The 27,940-nt window shown below is 50.3% G+C and overlaps 2 protein-coding genes across 2 annotated transcripts; both read left to right on the top strand.

The window, feature by feature from the left end:
- Positions 1-189: 189 nt before the first annotated feature.
- On the top strand, positions 190-7,720 carry LOC135362795 (leukocyte immunoglobulin-like receptor subfamily A member 6). Its single transcript, XM_064580392.1, has 8 exons — positions 190-312; positions 469-504; positions 686-970; positions 1,117-1,419; positions 1,643-1,939; positions 2,145-2,447; positions 5,248-5,298; positions 5,443-7,720. Exons 1-8 carry the CDS (start codon positions 279-281, stop codon positions 5,577-5,579), a joined length of 1,446 nt encoding a protein of 481 aa, XP_064436462.1. The 5' UTR covers positions 190-278; the 3' UTR covers positions 5,580-7,720.
- A 7,631-nt stretch (positions 7,721-15,351) lies between these two features.
- LOC135362796 (leukocyte immunoglobulin-like receptor subfamily A member 6) lies at positions 15,352-22,846 on the top strand. The gene is made up of 8 exons (XM_064580410.1): positions 15,352-15,426; positions 15,583-15,618; positions 15,799-16,083; positions 16,230-16,532; positions 16,756-17,052; positions 17,269-17,571; positions 20,373-20,423; positions 20,568-22,846. The coding sequence occupies exons 1-8, from the start codon at positions 15,393-15,395 to the stop codon at positions 20,702-20,704; spliced, it is 1,446 nt and encodes a 481-aa protein (XP_064436480.1). The 5' UTR covers positions 15,352-15,392; the 3' UTR covers positions 20,705-22,846.
- Positions 22,847-27,940: the final 5,094 nt, after the last annotated feature.

Genomic DNA, 27,940 nt, shown 5'->3' with positions numbered 1-27,940 from the left:
ACCCATGGGGGAGGCTCTGGGAGGGAAGGACATGCCTGGTCTCCTCACCTGGATGGGGCATCTCAGGAAGCCTCGGGGTCCACTTGCTGCACCATCATGGACACCAGAGCCAGGCTAGGTCCTGGGGAGGGGCTGTTCTCCTTCCTGTGGGGCTGCTGACGTGACAACCCCGTGACGGACAGGAACGGCCTCCGCGTGGCCACACCCTGTGTGTCTGTCGTCCTGTGGGCGCCTTGCTCCCTCCGTCTGCACAGCCGAAACCAGAGAGAGCAGACGCCATGACCCCCACCCTGACGGCCCTGCTCTGTCTCGGTGAGATCTGAGGAGGGGAGGGGACGCCCTATTCTGGGAGGGACCCGCCCCACAGCCAGGCCCTGGTCTGTCAGAGACCCCAGACTCAGGAGGCTCACGGGAGGAGCGGTTCTGCTCAGGATTCGGGGCAAACCTCTCACAGGAACTCTCTTCCAGGGCTGAGTGTGGGCCCCAGGACCCGAGTGCAGGCAGGTGAGTCTGTCCCCAGGGTTCCCAGTCCCACCTCCTCACTGGGGACAGGGGTCACCCACCAGGCAGAGGGGATGGAGAACAGCAGTTCCAGGCTGACAGAGGGGGACGTCTGGGGGTTTGGGGCAGAGCTGGGACCTGGGGGTGGGGAAGGTCTTGTGTCCCAGCCTCCGTTTCCTTCCAGGGACCCTCCCCAAACCCACCATCTGGGCTGAGCCAGGCTCTGTGATCCCCCGGGGGACCCCTGTGACCATCTGGTGTCAGGGGAGCCTGGAGGCCCAGGAGTACCGCCTGCAAAAAGAGGGAAACTCGGAGACCTGGCACAGTCAGAAGCCACTGGAGCCCAAGGACAAGGCCAAGCTCTCCATCAAATACATGACACATGTAGATGCAGGACGATATCTCTGTAACTATCTCAGTCCCACTGGCTGGTCAGAGCCCAGTGACCCCCTGGAGCTGGTGGTGACAGGTGCGAGCCCACTCAGGGTCCCAGCCCCAGGCTGTGCCCTCAGGAAGGGGGTCTGCTCTCAGGGTGTCTCCCTCTCAAAGCCCAGCCCTGGGGATAATGTGGGGGATCTGAGCCCCATTTAACACCGTCCCCTCCTCCTCTCCTAGGATCGCATGGCAAACCCAGCCTCTCAGCCCTGCCCAGCCCTGTCGTGACCTCAGGAGGGAATGTGACCTTCCAGTGTGGCTCACGGTTGGGACTCAACAGGTTCGTCCTGATGAGGGAAGGAGAACACCAGACCTTCTGGACCCTGGACTCCCAGCGAGCCCCCAGTGGGGGGTCCCAGGCCCTGTTCCCTGTGGGCCCCGTGACCCCCAGCCCCAGGTGGACGTTCAGATGCTATGGTTATTACAACAACAACCCTCAGGTGTGGTCGGACCCCAGTGACCCCCTGGAGCTGCTGGTCTCAGGTGAGGGAGTCTGATTGTTGCCCCATCCCTGTTTTGAGGCACCAGACAGGTTATGGGGGCTCCGCTCCCAGGGGAGCCCCAGATGAGAGGGTGGGGTGAGGGGACAACAGGGGCTCACAGGTCAGAGTCACAGAGGGTGATGGACAGTGAGACCGGGGTCAGGATGGGAGAAGGGAGGTTTGGGGAGCATCAGCCCCTGCAATCCACGGCTGGTCTCTCCCAGGTGCATTGGGGAAGCCCTCCCTCCTGACCCAGCAGGGCCCTGTCGTGACCTCTGGACAGAACCTGACCCTCCAGTGTCGCTCTGATGTCGGCTACGACAGATTCGCTCTGTCCAAGGAGGGCGCACGGGACCCTCCCCAGCTTCTTGGCCGACAGCCCCAGGCTGGGCTCTCTGGGGCAGACTTCTACCTGGGCCCTGTGAGACCCTCCCACGGGGGCCGGTACGCATGCTATGGTGGACGCAAGCTCTCCTCCGAGTGGTCGGCCCCCAGTGACCCCCTGGACATCCTGGTCGCAGGTGAGATGCGACGGGGTCAGTCAGGACCCCAGACTCTGCACAGGTCCTGCCAGGGGGGCCCAGGTGGTGGTGGTGGGACCAGGGGTGTGGGGTCCCCAGGGAGGGAGAGAGACAGGGCCGGGGAAGGGAGAGACTCAGAGGACACAGACAGTCTCAGTTCAGAGCAAGGGCTGGACAGCCCCTCACCTGCCCTTCCTCTCTCTAGGACAGCTCCCCTACACACCCTCCCTCTCAGTGCAGCCGGGACCCACGGTGACCTCAGGAGAGAATGTGACCCTGCTGTGTCAGTCATGGATCTCTGAGGACACTTTCCTTCTGTCCAAGGAGGGGGCAGCCGATCCCCCCCTGCGTCTTAGATCAAAGCGCCGAGCTGGGCAGCACCAGGCTGAATTCTCCATGAGTCCTGTGACCTCAGCCCACGGGGGGACCTACAGGTGCTACGGCTCATCCAGCGCCTCCCCCTACCTGTTGTCCCAGCCCAGTGACCCCCTGGAGCTCCTGGTCTCAGGTGAGGGGCCCCTGAACCTGACCTTTATGAGCTCTGTCAGCTCAAGATGCACGTTTCAGGAAAGCCTGACACGGTAGCAAATGTGGGCGTCACGGGGGCTCCACGGAGGAGGGTCCATCCCAGGGGAGACTGGAAAGACCCACCGGGGCTGCCCTATGCTGCAGTCCCAGCAGAGGTAAGGAGTAGGGGGCTGCATGAGGGGTGGGGGAGTGAGGACGATCGTGAGTAGACAGAGGCCTCCCACTCACCTCCTGTCCCCTCCATATCAGAATCGGAGCCGTGGTGTCAGCCCCACGGGACACTCTCCTAGAGAGAAGCCTCCCCGCCTGCAGGCGCCACTCTGCTGCCCCCTGTGCTCACCTGGGGGCCTCCATGCCCCTCAGTGCACACCTGAGACTGAGGAGGGGCCGTGCCCGGCTCACGGGAGTCCCCAGGGACGCTGCACCGTGTGCCCACGTGCAGCTGCTGTCCCCTGGGCATTGGGTGTGGACGCTTGTCCAGGTCCCTGCGCCTGCTTCTCACACCTTCTAGAGCAGCACCTGCAGATATGGTGACAAAGGGAACTCAGGTGACAGGGATGCAGCCTCAGAAACAAGTCATCCTTCTGTGTGCATCGGGTCACATCCGATTCACACATTCCTTGTGGGGAAGAACTTCTGGGCACTACCGAGTCTTAGCACATTTTCAACGAGTCCCATTTATTTACTTATTTCCTGCGTAGAAGTCAGCGATTCATCACTTGCATGAACTTCACAGCCTTTCAACGTTTTCCGTAGAAGTGGTGTCAGTTCGCAGCCTGTTCTATGAACTTCTTAGCTACTTTAATACCATATATGTCAGTTGTCCGAATAATAGTTCCCTACGCCTGAGAGAGCTATGGGTGTGGGCATATTTTTATGTGCTGTGAACTCACTACACTCTTTTCCTTTCAACTATTTCTCAATGCGCTGCTCGAAATTACACATGGAAATTTCACTTTCTCGTTTCCAAAATGCACACCTGTGTTTCTCACTTCAAAGGACGGAGAAAATGGTCACAAGATTCACGTCAGGGAAACAGCTTGATTTATACCCCAAATTTATTTTAAAGCAAGTTCATTAAAAATCTATTTTTATATTGAAAGCACCGCTGACCTATCCGTTTCAATCCATTTTCCTGCTTTATTAGGGTTTCATTAAAAATGTGATCTTTTCCTGAAAGATGTACGTCTCCTGAACAACTATGTTTTCTCTTTGATTTTTAGCCACATGAGGCTCTTTACAAAGGCTTCCTGGTTTCAAACATTTGGGTGTTAACCCAACTGCATAACGTTTACTGTTCACTAGTATTTTCTGAATTGTATAAGCTAATATTACTTTGACCATTTGTATGAATCTTGATAATTAGGATTGGTCCATATTTTGTTTTTCCTTTTTTTTACTATTTTCTTTTCATCTGAAAACTAGGTTGAGATGTTAACGATTTCCTAGTTTGTGTGTTCCCTCCATAGTAAATTCCACCGACTCTCTCCTTTCCTGGAGGTTTGAAATCCACACGTAGGGACTTCCTCAGGTCTGGCCTGTGATATAGTGGGGACAGAGGTTGTCTTTTCAGTGCAAATAAAACGATTAACTATCCCTACTTGAAACCTCACCTGATTTCTAGAGTTTGTCCCCAAACAGTGAGATGAGGATGGAGACTCCTCCTGGGCACGTGTCCCTGACCTGCCTCCAATTCCCCAAAGCCTGAGTCCAGACCCTCCTGTCCCCTGCCCACCCCCACACGCCACAGACTCGAGTGCCCTCCTGTTGAGGAACAGACAGACTGTACCTCTCTCTGCGTCTGTCTCTCTCTCTACACAGGAAGATGTAGATAGATATCCATACATATACACTTGATTATGTATTTATATTATATCTGCTATTATACAAATAGACATGGTTATAAAAATCCATACATATAATCTATGAGTGTAAAGCACATATATGTGTAATCCATGTATATCTATCTGAAGCCATTCATCCTCATGCCCATAATCTTCATCCCATAGCTTTTCACATGTTTGTAACTGGTCTTCCTGTCTAGATCCACACTGCAAGCAAGGAATAATGATGTTCATATGACCCAATGACTGAACATCTTTAGGAGATACATATTAATGTGTTAGATGTAGATATGTGTATACAGATCGATCGATCTATCTCTCTATCTATTTATCTAGCTATCATCTATCATCTCTCTATGTATCTACCACTGCAGGTATTTCTAACTATATGAAGAATGAATTAATGAACATATCCAAGGATGAATACTCTAGGTACAGATTAAAATGCAGACCCTGAAGAATGGGAGCTGGTTGATATGGAGCGAAGGGGACCCTGCCCCAGACATTGGCCCCTCTGTGCTCCTGACACATCCCCTCGTCCATGGACGCTGGGTCCTCAGCTACTGAATGAGTGGGAACTCTCGTCTGCAGGGACATGAGCACAGGAGGTTTGTGTCCCAGACTGAACAGAGAACATACAAGGACATGATGATTTCTGTGTGGGGAGCCCATTTTTCTCTGCAATCCTGAGCTCCTGGGGCACAGTCAGAATCTACCCAGAATGACTCAGAAGTCAAGTCTGAAATCAAGGAAAACAAGGAGGCTGAAGGAATCCAGTGAGGAGAGCAGAGGAACCCCTGCTAGTGCAGAGAAGGGTTAGTTCAGGAACTGTACAAAAACTACATAGTGACAGGTTGAGGGATATAGAACACAGAGCAGAGGGCAGGCTGGACGGGGGTCTCCAGCTCCTTCCATCTGCTTCCATCTTCCCTGCAGGAACAGCTGACACCCTGAGCCCACCCCAAAACAATTCAGACCCCAGCAGTGGTAAGTAGAAGAATGTCTCAGTGATGGGGCTGGGATGGAGGGGGTGTCCTGTCAGGGGGAGGCGGGTGTCCTGGGTCGACATCCGGCATCCGGGCTCATTTGGGTCCACACTGACCTCTGCACCCTCTCTGTCCTCATTCTTAGCCTCAGATCGCAGGGATTACACGGTGGAGAATCTGATCCGAATGGGCATGGCTGCCTTGATCCTGGTGGTCCTCGGGATTCTGCTACTCGAGGCTCAGCACAGCCAGGCAAGGACCCCAGGTGCAGCCAGGAGCTAAACACAAGGGGGAGCCAACCCACCATTCCCTGTGGCAGACCTTTGGACATCAATCTAATCTGCCCAAGGGGGTCTGGAAGAAAGCCTGCAGCTCATGCTGGCTGATCTGCCTGCTGAGAACATCCAGGGGAAACATGGTTTAGATGCCAGGAAATGTCTGGGCTGTTCTCAGTCCAGGACTCGTCCCCCATGAACTGTGGTGCTTTCCCTCCTGCCATTGTTGGACATCCTTGACTGCCCCCCGTCTTTCCTCATCCCTGTGACTTGAGGGTTTGTCCCACACGGCAGGGTCGGGTTCATACCTTCCTACAGCAGCAGCTCTGGTCCACTTTCATGGGATACATTTCCCTTTACTCGCCATTTTCTCATTCCCTGATGTGCACCTCCATCCCTTCAGCCCAAAACACAAGATCTGTTTTCATAAGTAAATAGATGGGTGAAAATCAGGTCCACTTTGGAACACATGAATCCAAACCCTTGCCCTAAACCCTCTCTGGAATCGTGGAGGTCTTCTCTCCTCATCTGATGACACCTGGTAGAGTTTTCCAGAAATACCATCAGTTTGAGGGAGCTCAGGGGTGTTTGAAGTGAAGCCTGGTGGTGAGCTACTACACTGACTCCAAGATATAAGTGGTTTTTTTAAAATGTTGCGACTCGTGGCATTTGCCCATTTCTTTGGTGTAAACACTCCCGTCATGGCCAACATCAAGGAGCCGCATGAATGCACCGTGTGCCCAGGTGGGAGTCATGGATACAGCACCTTTCACAAGTGAGTGGGATCCAGCTGCAGGCACACCTCACTGGTGAGCACGACGTGCACGTGTGCTTCCTTCTATTTTAAAGGTCCTGGTACTTCCCACCTCAGTGTGATGCCACAGTTTCAGAGAAATTGTGATGCCAAAATCCTCCTGCATGCACAGGAGAGGCAAGAGAACACAGGGGCAAAATCCAAAGTTGGAGAAAATACTATGCACTTAGACTGCCGGTACATTACTGGTAGAAGTGTAAGTTGCTACAAGCAATTTGAGGAGTAGATCAGAATCCCCTGGTGGAAGGAAGGGACACAGCTCTGGCCCATAACTCCACACCCTAGAGGAAACTGGGCACATATGCATGGTGACTCCTGCAGGAGAATATTGACAAGGCTATTGCTCTGTGTAGACAAAGCCATACAAATAGAATTACAATTAATGAATGTTTGTGTTACGTGTATGTAATGGACTATTTTATGGCCAAAAAAAGCACAAATTAAAATACCAAGCAATCATATAAATCACTTTGGAACTAAACTGAAAAAAAAAAAAAAAAACAAGGGAAATTTTGAGAACCAGGTGTGTAGAGTTATTCCATTATATACATAAGTGCAAAAAAGAAGCGTGTATTATTTAAGGAGGCAAAGTTATGTTTAAGCCTATAAATAAAGGAAGGGAAAGAATCCCATGACATCTCTAAGGTGGTAAACAACATGGTGATGTTGAAGGTTTTGTTCAGGATGGAAACCACCATCTGGAGCACTGGTGGTGTTCTCCATGATGCTAGTCTGTCGACTCAGGGTCCACGTGTTGTTCCTGGTAAAGAACACATTTCTGTCTGTAACCTGCACCTAGTCTGCAGACACCTTAGTGAGATGGGGCTGAAGTGGGATGGAACAGCCATAGTCTACACTAGATCCTGAGCATCATCCAAAGTCACCTTGGATCTGACACAGTGCCTAGTCCCATGATGGCACTGAGGTCCCTCAAAACAGGATCACTATCTACCTGTGGAGACTCCCCTGAGTCTGATCAGACAATGAGCCACGTCCCAGGTAAGAAGCTGGCTCTCTGAACAGCCACTTCAGTGTCATGGACTGTGTGGTTAGCTATTAAAAACTGGTTCGAATGAGTCAGGACCTGTCATTCCTGGTAATCTGAACCAGGTTGGAGATCATCGGTGTGGACCTGGGGCCACTACAGAGACTGGGAATGGCCATCTCTGACTCTGGTTGTCTACTTCGACGATCTGGGGTCATGACAGCAGGAACTCTTACTCCACCATCCTGCTATCTGTCTGTCTGTATGTCTGCTGTTTGAATTCTCACATCCTCCAGCTTTTCAGATGATGTACTTTCATCTTCCCTTTTTCTTCATATTTCATAAATTAAACAAATATCGCATGTCTTACTCTTTTGCTTCCATATTTTTGTCCATGTTCCTTAAAAGGAAAACTGGGGTCTTCACTCAGCAGCTCTTGCCTGAAAACACTAACAGAAAGCATAATTTGCAAATAGCCTAAGATCTAAATAGCAGAGCAGATCCACACATGTCCACCATACTGTCCCCAGAGAGTGTGTTCTCACACCCATGCCTGTTCTGCTTTGGAAAATCCTCCGTGGATCTCCAATTCTTTCTCACGAGATGGTCCTTGCTGCTGAGTCAGGCATTCAAGGCTCTTCATGGTGAGCCTGGCTAACCTGTCCAGACTTATTTCCATCTGAATCTTGCCCCTGCTCTTATCATCAGTTCATTATTCCCAAAATTTGGGCATAAGATAGTAAGTACATGTTGCTCATGCATCAGGGGTGAGCTGATGCCGGGGAATCCTGCTGAAGTACCTCAGTCTCATTCAGATGTCTGCTTCGAGAGCTTCCAGAAAGCGTGCACTGTCTTTGATTGACAATCTGGGGGTTACTAGGCTCTGCATCATGGATCTCTAACCACTCCAACGTCTATTTCTGGAATACCGCCAACGAGATGGAGAAGCACAAAACAGGGAGAACACGCACGATGCATCTTGTTGCCAACATGCAGTTGTGGACATGCCCCTTCCAGTTTACTTGACTTATCAGATGGTCACAAGGTGGACTTCAGAGTGGGAACTTGGGCTCCACCACATGGACAGGCACTGAAAATACTCACTTCCAAAGGATGCAGTACAGGAAGGGAAAGCACTAAGTCTACAGTGGGGAGATGCAGGAAAGCTTGAACAACCACATGAATATCAGATGACGTGTATTTCACAGCAAACAATAGTATCACCGAAAAAGAAGGACAGTGCCTGATTAAGGGGTTTCCTCTGTAAGAAAACATAACAATTCTCAATGTGCAACCACCAAAAAGCACAGCTTCAAAATGCAAAAGACAAAAAATGGCTTGAACAGGCAGGGGGTTAGGGGGCTGACTCAAAGGGTAGCACATGTGAGTCTTGATCTTGGGATCTTGAGTTCAAGCGCCATGTTGGGTGAGGAGCCTACTTGAATAAAAAATATACGTGTGTGTGTGTGTGTGTGTGTGTTTAATTTCTTGGACGGAGAAGAAATGGGGAACTCCACAACCAGGGAGAGACCTCAACACTCTTGATTATACTTTTTTTTAAAAGATTTTATTTATTTATTTGAGAGAGAGAATGAGAGACAGAGAGCACGAGAGGGAAGAGGGTCAGAGGGAGAAGCAGACCCCCTGCTGAGCAGGGAGCCCGATGCGGGACTCGATCCCAGGACTCCGGGATCATGACCTGAGCCGAAGGCAGTTGCTTAACCAACTGAGCCACCCAGGCGCCCCACTCTTGATTATACTTACACTTTACATGCGAATTGTGGTGCCACCATTCCTCAATGGGAGATGATCTGCAGACTCCGTCCTCTCCTGGTCCACTTTCCATATGCCTCACTGTCCTCAAGCAGGAGCTCTGGGGAGGACCCCTCTCCTCTGAACCCTGTAGCATCTTTACAGTTTGCGTGGAGAGCTATGCCCAGCATCGACGTCTGCTCTGAGGGGGCAGAATGAACAAGACGGTGTGTCCTGAGATGTTGGAGCCACAGGTCCTGTTGCCCATGGGAAGGGGCAGGTCAGCCAGGGGCACTGCTTATGAGAATGAAAAGCTGCCCGGCAGGGCCAGGGAGAGGATCCCACCCTCCTCCCACACCCCTTGTTCACTGCTTCTCTGAGGAGGATGCTGTTGGGGTCTCCAGGCAGCCTGGCTGGAGAGGAGAGAAGCTTGCCCTCCATCCCTGTCTCTTGCACCTCACAGCCAACCAGCCAGCAGAAACCACTCAGCCTCCTTCACCCCTGTCCTGTCCACCCCACAGCCTACCCTGCAGCCCACACCTGGACACAGCTGGCCCGTGCAGCCGCATCCCCCACCTTGCCGGGGCTCTGTGCTCCAGGGCCACCTGCTTCTCCAGGTCACCCCGCACACACCCATCTCTGCAACTTCCCTTCAGCATCTGCCCCTTCCCTTCCCAGAGTCCACCCCTGGTCCTCGCCATCCCCGGGGTCAACTGCTTGCTCTTCCAGCTGAACCCAGGGCTGTTCCCGGTGAGTCCAGATGTGACGCTCCAACCTCAGCTGCCATTCTGCCTTCCTCCACCCAGACTGGGGCAGTTTCCTGTGACACACCCACAGTCCTGCACACGCACGTGCACACGCACTCACACAATCATGCTGGGCCCGTAGACACTTCCCCAATTTCCCAGATCAGCGCTCTGGAAGCTTTTCCTCTTCGGCTCCTGTGAAAGTAGAGGCAAAGGTAATGTCTGCATCCCTTCTCTCCTGTGGAAGCGTGTTTATGAATCAGGAGGGGGGGTGTGAGCTTCATGTGATCAATCCATATACATCATTTGGAATACCAGCTGACGCTCAAGGTTTGCCTTCAATTATTGTGTTTATTTTATTTTATTTTATTTTATTTTATTTTATTTTATTTAAATTATGTTATGTCAGTCACCATACAGTATATCTTTAGTTTTTGATGGAGTTCTCAAACTCAACACCAAAAAACCCCAAATAATCAAGTCAAAAAATGGGCAGAAGACATGAACAGACACTTCTCCGAAGAAGACATACAAATGGCTAACAGATACATGAAAAAGTGTTCATCATCATTAGCCATCAGGGAAATTCAAATCAAAACCACATTGAGATACCACCTTACACAAGTTAGAATGGCAAAAATGGACAGGGAAAGAAACAACAAATCTTGGAGAGGTTGTGGAGAAAGGGGAACCCTCTTACACTGTTGGTGGGAATGCAAGTTGGTACAGTCACTTTAAAAAAACAGTGTGGAGGTTCCTCAAAAAACTAAAAATAGAGATACCCTAGGACCCAGCAATTGCACTCCTGGGTATTTACCCCAAAGACACAGATGTGGTGAAAAGAAGGGCCATATGCACCCCAATGTTCATAGCAGCAATGTCCACAATAGCCAAACTGTGGAAAGTGCCGAGATGCCCTTCAACAGATGAATGGAGAAAGAAGATGTGGTCCATATATACAATGGACTATTACTCAGCCATCAGAAAGGATGAATACCCAACTTTTACATGCACATGGATGGGACTGGAGGGGATTATGCGAAGTGAAATAAGTCAAGCAGAGAAAGTCAATTGTCATATGGTTTCACTTATTTGTGGAACATAAGGAATCGCATGGAGGACATTGGGAGAAGGAAGGAAAAATGAAGCGGGGGAAATCGGAGGGGGAGACCAACCATGAGAGACTAGGGACTCCTAGAAACAAACTGAGGATTTCAGAGGGGAGGGGGTGGGGGGATGGGTGAGCCCAATGGTGGGTATTGAGGAGGGCACGTGTTGTGTTTATTTTAATTATTGACTTACTTAAATTTATTTAGAGTCTCCTTTCCATGTACAATAGCAGCTAGTATGACCTTCATAGAACTTTCTGACCACAACAGTCCTTTGCTTAAATATTCCATAAACACTGGAAGAGGTGGCCATTTCCTCTGATGTGAAGACACCACAGCTACAAGAAACACGAAGAATCAGGGAAATATGACGCTACCAAAGGAAAAATCACATCTGCATTAGCCGACCATGAAAACAATGGAGATGGGTGAACTGCCTGACAATTCAAAATAATTTTCTCAAAGAACCTCGGTGAACTCACCTTCCACCAGGGGCCAGGAATACAAATGACAAAGGACAGTCTCTTCGATAAATGGTGTTGGGAAAATGAAACGTCCACATGAAGAAGATTGAGATTGGACCCTCACCTCACACCACATCACAAAAATCAACCCACATGGATTGAAGACGGAAACCTAAGACCTGAAACCATAAGACTACTGAAAGAAAACATACGGGAAAAGCCTCTTGACATCAATGTGGGCAATGATTTTGGGGATATGACCCCAAAAACATGGGCAACCGAGGCAAAAATAGACAAGCGGGATTGTCAAACTGAACACCTTCTGCTCGGCCAAGGAATCATCAACAGGGTGAAAAGGCAACTTACAGAACGGGAGAAAATCCTTGCAAACCACCCATCTGATAAGGGAGAGTTTTCAAATCTATAAGGACCTCACACAACTCAGTGCAATAATACCGATCATACTAAGAATAACCCAAATGAAAATGGGCAGAGGGCCCGAAAAGGCGTTTCTCAGAAGAAGACATCCAGAGGGCTGATATGTATATGAAATGGTGCTCAGCATCACTCAGCTTCAGGGAAATGCAAATCAAAAACCTCAGTGAGACACCAGCTCCCACCTGTTAGAAGAGCTCTTATCCAAACAACAAGGTGTAACAAGCTTTGGCAACAGTGTGGAGAAAATGAACCCTTTGTGCACGGCTGCTGGGGGTGTAAATTGGTGCAGCCGCTGTGGAAGATCAGAATGGAGTTTCCTCAAACGATTCAAAAGAAAGCAACCCTGGGATCCATAGGATCCAGCAATCCCACTCCTGAGTCTATGTCCACAGTAAATGAAATCAGGATCTCAAAGAGACATCTGCACCCCCGCGTTCATTGCAACATTAACCACAACAGCCAAGATATGAAAACAACCTAAATGTCTGTCTACAGATGAATGGATAAAGAAAATACGGTATTTATGTGAAAGGAGCACTACTCCACCTTGAAAAAGGAAATCCTGTCATTTGCGACAACCTGGGTGAACCCGGGGGACATTATGGGAAGGGACTTACGCAAAGCACAGAAGGCCAAGTACAGGGCGATCTCACTGATGTGTAAAAAATCCCAAATAGCAAACTCCTAGACACCCAGTAGAATAGTAGTTTCAGGGGCCGGGCAAAGGGGGGCATGGGGAGATGTTGGTCAAGGGGTATCAAGTCTCAGTCATGCAGACGAGTAAGTTCTGGAGATCCAATGCACAGCATTAGATCTAATGCACAGCAATGTGACTGGAGCTAACTGGAGCCTTTTGCATGCTGCAAATTTGCTTAGAGGGTAGGTCTTCAGTGTTCCCACCACACACAAACATGCACACGCACACACACACAAGTGCTCACTGCATGAGGTGCTGGATACATTAATTAGCTTGAATGTGGTCATCACTCCACAACCACACATTTATCAAAACATCAAGTTATGTACCTGAAATATATACAATTTCTATTTGTCATTTATACCTCAATAAGGTGGAAGCAATATTGTTTCATTTAGGGCGCCTGGGTGGCTCAGATGGTTAAGCGTCTGCCTTCGGCTCAGGTCATGATCCCAGGGTCCTGGGATCGAGTCCCACATCGGGCTCCCTGCTCCGCGGGAGCCTGCTTCTCCCTCTGCCTCTCTCTCTCTCTCTGTCTCTCATGAATAAATAAATAAAATCTTTAAAAAAAAATATTGTTTCATTTAATTACACCAAGCACTTTGGAAGTCACGTCATTTTTCATTTTAGATCATGGCACACGTGTTTAATGTGTGCGTTTACGTTTTTCTGAACAGGCGCTCATTACCGTCTCCCTTGAGGTAGGACAAGGTCCTAGTCGCAGGTCACCTGGACCGTGACCGCTCCTCTCTGGGTGTGTATGTGCACACCTGTGTGCACAGCCGTGTCTGTCTCTGGTATTTTCCAGTGCTTACATTTTTGCCATTTGTCCTTCATGCTGCACCTCACCTTCTCCATCCTGGGTTCCTGTTCACACCTGGGTTCCTATTCTTTTTTTTTTCCTTAAGATTTTTTTTTTAAGATTTTATTTATTTATTTGAGATAGAGAGAATGAGAGAGAGAGAGAGAACACATGAGAGGGGATAGGGTCAGAGGATGAAGCAGACTCCCTGGGGAGCAGGGAGCCCGATGCGGGACTCGATCCAGGGACTCCATGATCATGACCTGAGCCGAAGGCAGTCGCCCAACCAACTGAGCCACCCAGGCGCCCTTTTCTTAAGATTTTATTCATTTATATGGGGGGGGGTGGGCAGGAGCTGAGAGAGAGGGACAAACAGACTCCGGGCTAGGCACAGAGCCTGATGTCAGGTTTGACCCAGAGCTAGATCCCACGACCCTGAGATCATGACCTGAGCCGAAATCGAAATCGAGAGTCAGAGCCTTAAGGGACGGAGACACACAGGCGCCCCCTGGGTTCCTGTTCTAAGGGAACTGCAACACTTGGCATCCGCTCACTGAGAGTGAAAATAGTCGACTACCTAAAAACGTGCAGTTCTGCAAATGCCTTCTCTCCCGTTCTCTCTCTACAGCAAGTTGCAGGGAAACCCTTTCTCATTTCCTTGTGTGAGTGTATGACTCCAGTCCTGGGAGAGGCAGCTGCAGCTGGTGGTTAAGGGATCCAACCCCAAAGCCCTTCTTGTCTCTCCTGAGGATGCAGCCCGACCTTCTGTTGGAGCCCTGACCCCTCTGCAGTGAGAGGACCCTGGGGAAGCCCTCTGTGTCCACACTGGTGGAAACATCGTCCCTAGGAGCCCTCCGAGGTCCCAGGCACCAGGGGAGACCCAGCTGGGTTCTCTGTTCCCTGCTGGGGTTCCACCTGCATCTGGAAATTTCATTTCCCGTTTACTTGCATGTGTCTGTGGCTGCATATTTCAGACGTACCGTGAGTGGCAGTCCTGGTATTCTGAGCAGACGAGGTCTCCAGTGGGCACACGAACCAGCCACCTGACCGCAGAGTCTGGCCCCAGGACCCCGTCACCGCAACAGGACCCCCAGCCCACGCTCGTCCTACCTGGTCTGGAAACTCACAGCTCCCCATCCCTCCCGTGACCTCGACACCAAATCCCCACAATCACTCTGGGGGGTGAGTTCAGGACGACATGCAGCAGATGGGACCTGAGGCTCAGATCAAGGACATTACCTCCCAAGGTCATGCTGGCAGAGGATGATCCAGGAATAGTTCAATGAAGATCCACTTTCCTTCAAAATCAGAGCTCTAGCCCAAATAAATGTTCCCTGATGCCTGCACACAGGACCCCCCAGGGTGGGGAGGACGGCTGTGTCCCAGGAACAAGGGGCACCGCAGAGCCAGGAGGGACTTGCAGTGATATTCCCAGGAAGGGGGGAGGTGGACAATGTCAGAGCAAAATAGAGAAGTTCAGGGAGATTGTGATAGAAAGAGAACCTAAACTGCAGGGCCGTGAGAAGGGTTGTGTTTCCTTCCCCATTTGCCTGTATTTCTCCTCGGGGCTCATTGCAAGGGTGACCTCGACCTGAGCCGAGCAGAGGCGTCACATGTGGGTCTGTGTTGACATGAGCTCCCCAGCACAGCAGGAACCCCCACCCCCTGCAGCATCTCTGGGCCTGGGGACCCCGTCCACGGTGAGGACCCCAGGGATGTGCTGAGGATGAAGGAGACCCATGGGGGAGGCTCTGGGAGGGAAGGACATGCCTGGTCTCCTCACCTGGATGGGGCATCTCAGGAAGCCTCGGGGTCCACTTGCTGCACCATCATGGACACCAGAGCCAGGCTAGGTCCTGGGGAGGGGCTGTTCTCCTTCCTGTGGGGCTGCTGACGTGACAACCCCGTGACGGACAGGAACGGCCTCCGCGTGGCCACACCCTGTGTGTCTGTCGTCCTGTGGGCACCTTGCTCCCTCCGTCTGCACAGCCGAAACCAGAGAGAGCAGACGCCATGACCCCCACCCTGACGGCCCTGCTCTGTCTCGGTGAGATCTGAGGAGGGGAGGGGACGCCCTATTCTGGGAGGGACCCGCCCCACAGCCAGGCCCTGGTCTGTCAGAGACCCCAGACTCAGGAGGCTCACGGGAGGAGCGGTTCTGCTCAGGATTCGGGGCAAACCTCTCACAGGAACTCTCTTCCAGGGCTGAGTGTGGGCCCCAGGACCCGAGTGCAGGCAGGTGAGTCTGTCCCCAGGGTTCCCAGTCCCACCTCCTCACTGGGGACAGGGGTCACCCACCAGGCAGAGGGGATGGAGAACAGCATTTCAGGCTGACAGAGGGGGACGTCTGGGGGTTTGGGGCAGAGCTGGGACCTGGGGGTGGGGAAGGTCTTGTGTCCCAGCCTCCGTTTCCTTCCAGGGACCCTCCCCAAACCCACCATCTGGGCTGAGCCAGGCTCTGTGATCCCCCGGGGGACCCCTGTGACCATCTGGTGTCAGGGGAGCCTGGAGGCCCAGGAGTACCGCCTGCAAAAAGAGGGAAACTCGGAGACCTGGCACAGTCAGAAGCCACTGGAGCCCAAGGACAAGGCCAAGCTCTCCATCAAATACATGACACATGTAGAGGCAGGACGATATCTCTGTAACTATCTCAGTCCCACTGGCTGGTCAGAGCCCAGTGACCCCCTGGAGCTGGTGGTGACAGGTGCGAGCCCACTCAGGGTCCCAGCCCCAGGCTGTGCCCTCAGGAAGGGGGTCTGCTCTCAGGGTGTCTCCCTCTCAAAGCCCAGCCCTGGGGATAATGTGGGGGATCTGAGCCCCATTTAACACCGTCCCCTCCTCCTCTCCTAGGATCGCATGGCAAACCCAGCCTCTCAGCCCTGCCCAGCCCTGTCGTGACCTCAGGAGGGAATGTGACCTTCCAGTGTGGCTCACGGTTGGGACTCAACAGGTTCGTCCTGATGAGGGAAGGAGAACACCAGACCTTCTGGACCCTGGACTCCCAGCGAGCCCCCAGTGGGGGGTCCCAGGCCCTGTTCCCTGTGGGCCCCGTGACCCCCAGCCCCAGGTGGACGTTCAGATGCTATGGTTATTACAACAACAACCCTCAGGTGTGGTCGGACCCCAGTGACCCCCTGGAGCTGCTGGTCTCAGGTGAGGGAGTCTGATTGTTGCCCCATCCCTGTTTTGAGGCACCAGACAGGTTATGGGGGCTCCGCTCCCAGGGGAGCCCCAGATGAGAGGGTGGGGTGAGGGGACAACAGGGGCTCACAGGTCAGAGTCACAGAGGGTGATGGACAGTGAGACGGGGGTCAGGATGGGAGAAGGGAGGTTTGGGGAGCATCAGCCCCTGCAATCCACGGCTGGTCTCTCCCAGGTGCATTGGGGAAGCCCTCCCTCCTGACCCAGCAGGGCCCTGTCGTGACCTCTGGACAGAGCCTGACCCTCCAGTGTCGCTCTGATGTCGGCTACGACAGATTCGCTCTGTCCAAGGAGGGCGCACGGGACCCTCCCCAGCTTCTTGGCCAACAGCCCCAGGCTGGGCTCTCTGGGGCAGACTTCTACCTGGGCCCTGTGAGACCCTCCCTCGGGGGCCGGTATACATGCTATGGTGGACGCAAGCTCTCCTCCGAGTGGTCGGCCCCCAGTGACCCCCTGGACATCCTGGTCGCAGGTGAGATGCGACGGGGTCAGTCAGGACCCCAGACTCTGCACAGGTCCTGCCAGGGGGGCCCAGGTGGTGGTGGTGGGACCAGGGGTGTGGGGTCCCCAGGGAGGGAGAGAGACGGAGAGAGACAGGGGACGGGGAAGGGAGAGACTCAGAGGACACAGACAGTCTCAGTTCAGAGCAAGGGCTGGACAGCCCCTCACCTGCCCTTCCTCTCTCTAGGACAGCTCCCCTACACACCCTCCCTCTCAGTGCAGCCAGGACCCACGGTGACCTCAGGAGAGGATGTGACCCTGCTGTGTCAGTCATGGAGCTCTGAGGACACTTTCCTTCTGTCCAAGGAGGGGGCAGCCGATCCCCCCCTGCGTCTTAGATCAAAGCGCCGAGCTGGGCAGCACCAGGCTGAATTCTCCATGAGTCCTGTGACCTCAGCCCACGGGGGGACCTACAGGTGCTACGGCTCATCCAGCGCCTCCCCCTACCTGTTGTCCCAGCCCAGTGACCCCCTGGAGCTCCTGGTCTCAGGTGAGGGGCCCCTGAACCTGACCTTTATGAGCTCTGTCAGCTCAAGATGAACGTTTCAGGAAAGCCTGACACGGTAGCAAATGTGGGCGTCACGGGGGCTCCACGGAGGAGCGTCCATCCCAGGGGAGACTGGAAAGACCCACCAGGGCTGCCCTATGCTGCAGTCCCAGCAGAGGTAAGGAGTAGGGGGCTGCATGAGGGGTGGGGGAGTGAGGACGATCGTGAGTAGACAGAGGCCTCCCACTCACCTCCTGTCCCCTCCATATCAGAATCGGAGCCGTGGTGTCAGCCCCACGGGACACTCTCCTAGAGAGAAGCCTCCCCGCCTGCAGGCGCCACTCTGCTGCCCCCTGTGCTCACCTGGGGGCCTCCATGCCCCTCAGTGCACACCTGAGACTGAGGAGGGGCCGTGCCTGGCTCACGGGAGTCCCCAGGGACGCTGCACCGTGTGCCCACGTGCAGCTGGTGTCCCCTGGGCATTGGGTGTGGACGCTTGTCCAGGTCCCTGCGCCTGCTTCTCACACCTTCTAGAGCAGCACCTGCAGATAATGGTGACAAAGGGAACTCAGGTGACAGGGATGCAGCCTCAGAAACAAGTCATCCTTCTGTGTGCATCGGGTCACATCCGATTCACACATTCCTTGTGGGGAAGAACTTCTGGGCACTACCGAGTCTTAGCACATTTTCAACGAGTCCCATTTATTTACTTATTTCCTGCGTAAAAGTCAGCGATTCATCACTTGCATGAACTTCACAGCCTTTCAACGTTTTCCGTAGAAGTGGTGTCAGTTCGCAGCCTGTTCTATGAACTTCTTAGCTACTTTAATACCATATATGTCAGTTGTCCGAATAATAGTTCCCTACGCCTGAGAGAGCTACGGGTGTGGGCATATTTTTATGTGCTGTGAACTCACTACACTCTTTTCCTTTCAACTATTTCTCAATGCGCTGCTCGAAATTACACATGGAAATTTCACTTTCTCGTTTCCAAAATGCACACCTGTGTTTCTCACTTCAAAGGACGGGGAAAATGGTCACAAGATTCACGTCAGGGAAACAGCTTGATTTATACCCCAAATTTATTTTAAAGCAAGTTCATTAAAAATCTATTTTTATATTGAAAGCACCGCTGACCTATCCGTTTCAATCCATTTTCCTGCTTTATTAGGGTTTCATTAAAAATGTGATCTTTTCCTGAAAGATGTACGTCTCCTGAACAACTATGTTTTCTCTTTGATTTTTAGCCACATGAGGCTCTTTACAAAGGCTTCCTGGTTTCAAACATTTGGGTGTTAACCCAACTGCATAACGTTTACTGTTCACTAGTATTTTCTGAATTGTATAAGCTAATATTACTTTGACCATTTGTATGAATCTTGATAATTAGGATTGGTCCATATTTTGTTTTTCCTTTTTTTTACTATTTTCTTTTCATCTGAAAACTAGGTTGAGATGTTAACGATTTCCTAGTTTGTGTGTTCCCTCCATAGTAAATTCCACCGACTCTCTCCTTTCCTGGAGGTTTGAAATCCACACGTAGGGACTTCCTCAGGTCTGGCCTGTGATATAGTGGGGACAGAGGTTGTCTTTTCAGTGCAAATAAAACGATTAACTATCCCTACTTGAAACCTCACCTGATTTCTAGAGTTTGTCCCCAAACAGTGAGATGAGGATGGAGACTCCTCCTGGGCACGTGTCCCTGACCTGCCTCCAATTCCCCAAAGCCTGAGTCCAGACCCTCCTGTCCCCTGCCCACCCCCACACGCCACAGACTCGAGTGCCCTCCTGTTGAGGAACAGACAGACTGTACCTCTCTCTGCGTCTGTCTCTCTCTCTACACAGGAAGATGTAGATAGATATCCATACATATACACTTGATTATGTATTTATATTATATCTGCTATTATACAAATAGACATGGTTATAAAAATCCATACATATAATCTATGAGTGTAAAGCACATATATGTGTAATCCATGTATATCTATCTGAAGCCATTCATCCTCATGCCCATAATCTTCATCCCATAGCTTTTCACATGTTTGTAACTGGTCTTCCTGTCTAGATCCACACTGCAAGCAAGGAATAATGATGTTCATATGACCCAATGACTGAACATCTTTAGGAGATACATATTAATGTGTTAGATGTAGATATGTGTATACAGATCGATCGATCTATCTCTCTATCTATTTATCTAGCTATCATCTATCATCTCTCTATGTATCTACCACTGCAGGTATTTCTAACTATATGAAGAATGAATTAATGAACATATCCAAGGATGAATACTCTAGGTACAGATTAAAATGCAGACCCTGAAGAATGGGAGCTGGTTGATATGGAGCGAAGGGGACCCTGCCCCAGACATTGGCCCCTCTGTGCTCCTGACACATCCCCTCGTCCATGGACGCTGGGTCCTCAGCTACTGAATGAGTGGGAACTCTCGTCTGCAGGGACATGAGCACAGGAGGTTTGTGTCCCAGACTGAACAGAGAACATACAAGGACATGATGATTTCTGTGTGGGGAGCCCATTTTTCTCTGCAATCCTGAGCTCCTGGGGCACAGTCAGAATCTACCCAGAATGACTCAGAAGTCAAGTCTGAAATCAAGGAAAACAAGGAGGCTGAAGGAATCCAGTGAGGAGAGCAGAGGAACCCCTGCTAGTGCAGAGAAGGGTTAGTTCAGGAACTGTACAAAAACTACATAGTGACAGGTTGAGGGATATAGAACACAGAGCAGAGGGCAGGCTGGACGGGGGTCTCCAGCTCCTTCCATCTGCTTCCATCTTCCCTGCAGGAACAGCTGACACCCTGAGCCCACCCCAAAACAATTCAGACCCCAGCAGTGGTAAGTAGAAGAATGTCTCAGTGATGGGGCTGGGATGGAGGGGGTGTCCTGTCAGGGGGAGGCGGGTGTCCTGGGTCGACATCCGGCATCCGGGCTCATTTGGGTCCACACTGACCTCTGCACCCTCTCTGTCCTCATTCTTAGCCTCAGATCGCAGGGATTACACGGTGGAGAATCTGATCCGAATGGGCATGGCTGCCTTGATCCTGGTGGTCCTCGGGATTCTGCTACTCGAGGCTCAGCACAGCCAGGCAAGGACCCCAGGTGCAGCCAGGAGCTAAACACAAGGGGGAGCCAACCCACCATTCCCTGTGGCAGACCTTTGGACATCAATCTAATCTGCCCAAGGGGGTCTGGAAGAAAGCCTGCAGCTCATGCTGGCTGATCTGCCTGCTGAGAACATCCAGGGGAAACATGGTTTAGATGCCAGGAAATGTCTGGGCTGTTCTCAGTCCAGGACTCGTCCCCCATGAACTGTGGTGCTTTCCCTCCTGCCATTGTTGGACATCCTTGACTGCCCCCCGTCTTTCCTCATCCCTGTGACTTGAGGGTTTGTCCCACACGGCAGGGTCGGGTTCATACCTTCCTACAGCAGCAGCTCTGGTCCACTTTCATGGGATACATTTCCCTTTACTCGCCATTTTCTCATTCCCTGATGTGCACCTCCATCCCTTCAGCCCAAAACACAAGATCTGTTTTCATAAGTAAATAGATGGGTGAAAATCAGGTCCACTTTGGAACACATGAATCCAAACCCTTGCCCTAAACCCTCTCTGGAATCGTGGAGGTCTTCTCTCCTCATCTGATGACACCTGGTAGAGTTTTCCAGAAATACCATCAGTTTGAGGGAGCTCAGGGGTGTTTGAAGTGAAGCCTGGTGGTGAGCTACTACACTGACTCCAAGATATAAGTGGTTTTTTTAAAATGTTGCGACTCGTGGCATTTGCCCATTTCTTTGGTGTAAACACTCCCGTCATGGCCAACATCAAGGAGCCGCATGAATGCACCGTGTGCCCAGGTGGGAGTCATGGATACAGCACCTTTCACAAGTGAGTGGGATCCAGCTGCAGGCACACCTCACTGGTGAGCACGACGTGCACGTGTGCTTCCTTCTATTTTAAAGGTCCTGGTACTTCCCACCTCAGTGTGATGCCACAGTTTCAGAGAAATTGTGATGCCAAAATCCTCCTGCATGCACAGGAGAGGCAAGAGAACACAGGGGCAAAATCCAAAGTTGGAGAAAATACTATGCACTTAGACTGCCGGTACATTACTGGTAGAAGTGTAAGTTGCTACAAGCAATTTGAGGAGTAGATCAGAATCCCCTGGTGGAAGGAAGGGACACAGCTCTGGCCCATAACTCCACACCCTAGAGGAAACTGGGCACATATGCATGGTGACTCCTGCAGGAGAATATTGACAAGGCTATTGCTCTGTGTAGACAAAGCCATACAAATAGAATTACAATTAATGAATGTTTGTGTTACGTGTATGTAATGGACTATTTTATGGCCAAAAAAAGCACAAATTAAAATACCAAGCAATCATATAAATCACTTTGGAACTAAACTGAAAAAAAAAAAAAAAAAACAAGGGAAATTTTGAGAACCAGGTGTGTAGAGTTATTCCATTATATACATAAGTGCAAAAAAGAAGCGTGTATTATTTAAGGAGGCAAAGTTATGTTTAAGCCTATAAATAAAGGAAGGGAAAGGATCCCATGACATCTCTAAGGTGGTAAACAACATGGTGATGTTGAAGGTTTTGTTCAGGATGGAAACCACCATCTGGAGCACTGGTGGTGTTCTCCATGATGCTAGTCTGTCGACTCAGGGTCCACGTGTTGTTCCTGGTAAAGAACACATTTCTCTCTGTAACCTGCACCTAGTCTGCAGACACCTTAGTGAGATGGGGCTGAAGTGGGATGGAACAGCCATAGTCTACACTAGATCCTGAGCATCATCCAAAGTCACCTTGGATCTGACACAGTGCCTAGTCCCATGATGGCACTGAGGTCCCTCAAAACAGGATCACTATCTACCTGCGGAGACTCCCCTGAGTCTGATCAGACAATGAGCCACGTCCCAGGTAAGAAGCTGGCTCTCTGAACAGCCACTTCAGTGTCATGGACTGTGTGGTTAGCTATTAAAAACTGGTTCGAATGAGTCAGGACCTGTCATTCCTGGTAATCTGAACCAGGTTGGAGATCATCGGTGTGGACCTGGGGCCACTACAGAGACTGGGAATGGCCATCTCTGACTCTGGTTGTCTACTTCGACGATCTGGGGTCATGACAGCAGGAACTCTTACTCCACCATCCTGCTATCTGTCTGTCTGTATGTCTGCTGTTTGAATTCTCACATCCTCCAGCTTTTCAGATGATGTACTTTCATCTTCCCTTTTTCTTCATATTTCATAAATTAAACAAATATCGCATGTCTTACTCTTTTGCTTCCATATTTTTGTCCATGTTCCTTAAAAGGAAAACTGGGGTCTTCACTCAGCAGCTCTTGCCTGAAAACACTAACAGAAAGCATAATTTGCAAATAGCCTAAGATCTAAATAGCAGAGCAGATCCACACATGTCCACCATACTGTCCCCAGAGAGTGTGTTCTCACACCCATGCCTGTTCTGCTTTGGAAAATCCTCCATGGATCTCCAATTCTTTCTCACGAGATGGTCCTTGCTGCTGAGTCAGGCATTCAAGGCTCTTCATGGTGAGCCTGGCTAACCTGTCCAGACTTATTTCCATCTGAATCTTGCCCCTGCTCTTATCATCAGTTCATTATTCCCAAAATTTGGGCATAAGATAGTAAGTACATGTTGCTCATGCATCAGGGGTGAGCTGATGCCGGGGAATCCTGCTGAAGTACCTCAGTCTCATTCAGATGTCTGCTTCGAGAGCTTCCAGAAAGCGTGCACTGTCTTTGATTGACAATCTGGGGGTTACTAGGCTCTGCATCATGGATCTCTAACCACTCCAACGTCTATTTCTGGAATACCGCCAACGAGATGGAGAAGCACAAAACAGGGAGAACACGCACGATGCATCTTGTTGCCAACATGCAGTTGTGGACATGCCCCTTCCAGTTTACTTGACTTATCAGATGGTCACAAGGTGGACTTCAGAGTGGGAACTTGGGCTCCACCACATGGACAGGCACTGAAAATACTCACTTCCAAAGGATGCAGTACAGGAAGGGAAAGCACTAAGTCTACAGTGGGGAGATGCAGGAAAGCTTGAACAACCACATGAATATCAGATGACGTGTATTTCACAGCAAACAATAGTATCACCGAAAAAGAAGGACAGTGCCTGATTAAGGGGTTTCCTCTGTAAGAAAACATAACAATTCTCAATGTGCAACCACCAAAAAGCACAGCTTCAAAATGCAAAAGACAAAAAATGGCTTGAACAGGCAGGGGGTTAGGGGGCTGACTCAAAGGGTAGCACATGTGAGTCTTGATCTTGGGATCTTGAGTTCAAGCGCCATGTTGGGTGAGGAGCCTACTTGAATAAAAAATATACGTGTGTGTGTGTGTGTGTGTGTGTTTAATTTCTTGGACGGAGAAGAAATGGGGAACTCCACAACCAGGGAGAGACCTCAACACTCTTGATTATACTTTTTTTTAAAAGATTTTATTTATTTATTTGAGAGAGAGAATGAGAGACAGAGAGCACGAGAGGGAAGAGGGTCAGAGGGAGAAGCAGACCCCCTGCTGAGCAGGGAGCCCGATGCGGGACTCGATCCCAGGACTCCGGGATCATGACCTGAGCCGAAGGCAGTTGCTTAACCAACTGAGCCACCCAGGCGCCCCACTCTTGATTATACTTACACTTTACATGCGAATTGTGGTGCCACCATTCCTCAATGGGAGATGATCTGCAGACTCCGTCCTCTCCTGGTCCACTTTCCATATGCCTCACTGTCCTCAAGCAGGAGCTCTGGGGAGGACCCCTCTCCTCTGAACCCTGTAGCATCTTTACAGTTTGCGTGGAGAGCTATGCCCAGCATCGACGTCTGCTCTGAGGGGGCAGAATGAACAAGACGGTGTGTCCTGAGATGTTGGAGCCACAGGTCCTGTTGCCCATGGGAAGGGGCAGGTCAGCCAGGGGCACTGCTTATGAGAATGAAAAGCTGCCCGGCAGGGCCAGGGAGAGGATCCCACCCTCCTCCCACACCCCTTGTTCACTGCTTCTCTGAGGAGGATGCTGTTGGGGTCTCCAGGCAGCCTGGCTGGAGAGGAGAGAAGCTTGCCCTCCATCCCTGTCTCTTGCACCTCACAGCCAACCAGCCAGCAGAAACCACTCAGCCTCCTTCACCCCTGTCCTGTCCACCCCACAGCCTACCCTGCAGCCCACACCTGGACACAGCTGGCCCGTGCAGCCGCATCCCCCACCTTGCCGGGGCTCTGTGCTCCAGGGCCACCTGCTTCTCCAGGTCACCCCGCACACACCCATCTCTGCAACTTCCCTTCAGCATCTGCCCCTTCCCTTCCCAGAGTCCACCCCTGGTCCTCGCCATCCCCGGGGTCAACTGTTTGCTCTTCCAGCTGAACCCAGGGCTGTTCCCGGTGAGTCCAGATGTGACGCTCCAACCTCAGCTGCCATTCTGCCTTCCTCCACCCAGACTGGGGCAGTTTCCTGTGACACACCCACAGTCCTGCACACGCACGTGCACACGCACTCACACAATCATGCTGGGCCCGTAGACACTTCCCCAATTTCCCAGATCAGCGCTCTGGAAGCTTTTCCTCTTCGGCTCCTGTGAAAGTAGAGGCAAAGGTAATGTCTGCATCCCTTCTCTCCTGTGGAAGCGTGTTTATGAATCAGGAGGGGGGGTGTGAGCTTCATGTGATCAATCCATATACATCATTTGGAATACCAGCTGACGCTCAAGGTTTGCCTTCAATTATTGTGTTTATTTTATTTTATTTTATTTTATTTTATTTTATTTTATTTAAATTATGTTATGTCAGTCACCATACAGTATATCTTTAGTTTTTGATGGAGTTCTCAAACTCAACACCAAAAAACCCCAAATAATCAAGTCAAAAAATGGGCAGAAGACATGAACAGACACTTCTCCGAAGAAGACATACAAATGGCTAACAGATACATGAAAAAGTGTTCATCATCATTAGCCATCAGGGAAATTCAAATCAAAACCACATTGAGATACCACCTTACACAAGTTAGAATGGCAAAAATGGACAGGGAAAGAAACAACAAATCTTGGAGAGGTTGTGGAGAAAGGGGAACCCTCTTACACTGTTGGTGGGAATGCAAGTTGGTACAGTCACTTTAAAAAAACAGTGTGGAGGTTCCTCAAAAAATTAAAAATAGAGATACCCTAGGACTCAGCAATTGCACTCCTGGGTATTTACCCCAAAGATACAGATATAGTGAAAAGAAGGGTCATATGCACCCCAATGTTCATAGCAGCAATGTCCGCAATAGCCAAACTGGAAAGAGCCGAGATGCCCTTCAACAGATGAATGGAGAAAGAAGATGTGGTCCATATATACAATGGAATATTACTCAACCATCAGAAAGGATGAATACCCAACTTTTACATGCACATGGATGGGACTGGAGGGGATTATGCGAAGTGAAATAAGTCAAGCAGAGAAAGTCAATTGTCATATGGTTTCACTTATTTGTGGAACATAAGGAATCGCATGGAGGACATTGGGAGAAGGAAGGAAAAATGAAGCGGGGGAAATCGGAGGGGGAGACCAACCATGAGAGACTAGGGACTCCTAGAAACAAACTGAGGATTTCAGAGGGGAGGGGGTGGGGGGATGGGTGAGCCCAATGGTGGGTATTGAGGAGGGCACGTGTTGTGTTTATTTTAATTATTGACTTACTTAAATTTATTTAGAGTCTCCTTTCCATGTACAATAGCAGCTAGTATGACCTTCATAGAACTTTCTGACCACAACAGTCCTTTGCTTAAATATTCCATAAACACTGGAAGAGGTGGCCATTTCCTCTGATGTGAAGACACCACAGCTACAAGAAACACGAAGAATCAGGGAAATATGACGCTACCAAAGGAAAAATCACATCTGCATTAGCCGACCATGAAAACAATGGAGATGGGTGAACTGCCTGACAATTCAAAATAATTTTCTCAAAGAACCTCGGTGAACTCACCTTCCACCAGGGGCCAGGAATACAAATGACAAAGGACAGTCTCTTCGATAAATGGTGTTGGGAAAATGAAACGTCCACATGAAGAAGATTGAGATTGGACCCTCACCTCACACCACATCACAAAAATCAACCCACATGGATTGAAGACGGAAACCTAAGACCTGAAACCATAAGACTACTGAAAGAAAACATACGGGAAAAGCCTCTTGACATCAATGTGGGCAATGATTTTGGGGATATGACCCCAAAAACATGGGCAACCGAGGCAAAAATAGACAAGCGGGATTGTCAAACTGAACACCTTCTGCTCGGCCAAGGAATCATCAACAGGGTGAAAAGGCAACTTACAGAACGGGAGAAAATCCTTGCAAACCACCCATCTGATAAGGGAGAGTTTTCAAATCTATAAGGACCTCACACAACTCAGTGCAATAATACCGATCATACTAAGAATAACCCAAATGAAAATGGGCAGAGGGCCCGAAAAGGCGTTTCTCAGAAGAAGACATCCAGAGGGCTGATATGTATATGAAATGGTGCTCAGCATCACTCAGCTTCAGGGAAATGCAAATCAAAAACCTCAGTGAGACACCAGCTCCCACCTGTTAGAAGAGCTCTTATCCAAACAACAAGGTGTAACAAGCTTTGGCAACAGTGTGGAGAAAATGAACCCTTTGTGCACGGCTGCTGGGGGTGTAAATTGGTGCAGCCGCTGTGGAAGATCAGAATGGAGTTTCCTCAAACGATTCAAAAGAAAGCAACCCTGGGATCCATAGGATCCAGCAATCCCACTCCCGAGTCTATGTCCACAGTAAATGAAATCAGGATCTCAAAGAGACATCTGCACCCCCGCGTTCATTGCAACATTAACCACAACAGCCAAGATATGAAAACAACCTAAATGTCTGTCTACAGATGAATGGATAAAGAAAATACGGTATTTATGTGAAAGGAGCACTACTCCACCTTGAAAAAGGAAATCCTGTCATTTGCGACAACCTGGGTGAACCCGGGGGACATTATGGGAAGGGACTTACGCAAAGCACAGAAGGCCAAGTACAGGGCGATCTCACTGATGTGTAAAAAATCCCAAATAGCAAACTCCTAGACACCCAGTAGAATAGTAGTTTCAGGGGCCGGGCAAAGGGGGGCATGGGGAGATGTTGGTCAAGGGGTATCAAGTCTCAGTCATGCAGACGAGTAAGTTCTGGAGATCCAATGCACAGCATTAGATCTAATGCACAGCAATGTGACTGGAGCTAACTGGAGCCTTTTGCATGCTGCAAATTTGCTTAGAGGGTAGGTCTTCAGTGTTCCCACCACACACAAACATGCACACGCACACACACACAAGTG

This window comes from Mirounga angustirostris, unplaced genomic scaffold, assembly GCF_029215605.1.
Source record: "Mirounga angustirostris isolate CCGP_5_RB_7025 unplaced genomic scaffold, mMirAng1.0.hap1 SCAF_16, whole genome shotgun sequence".
Lineage (NCBI taxonomy): Eukaryota > Metazoa > Chordata > Mammalia > Carnivora > Phocidae > Mirounga > Mirounga angustirostris.
Note: the sequence above shows the minus strand (reverse complement) of the source record. Positions and strands in the feature narration are given on the sequence as shown.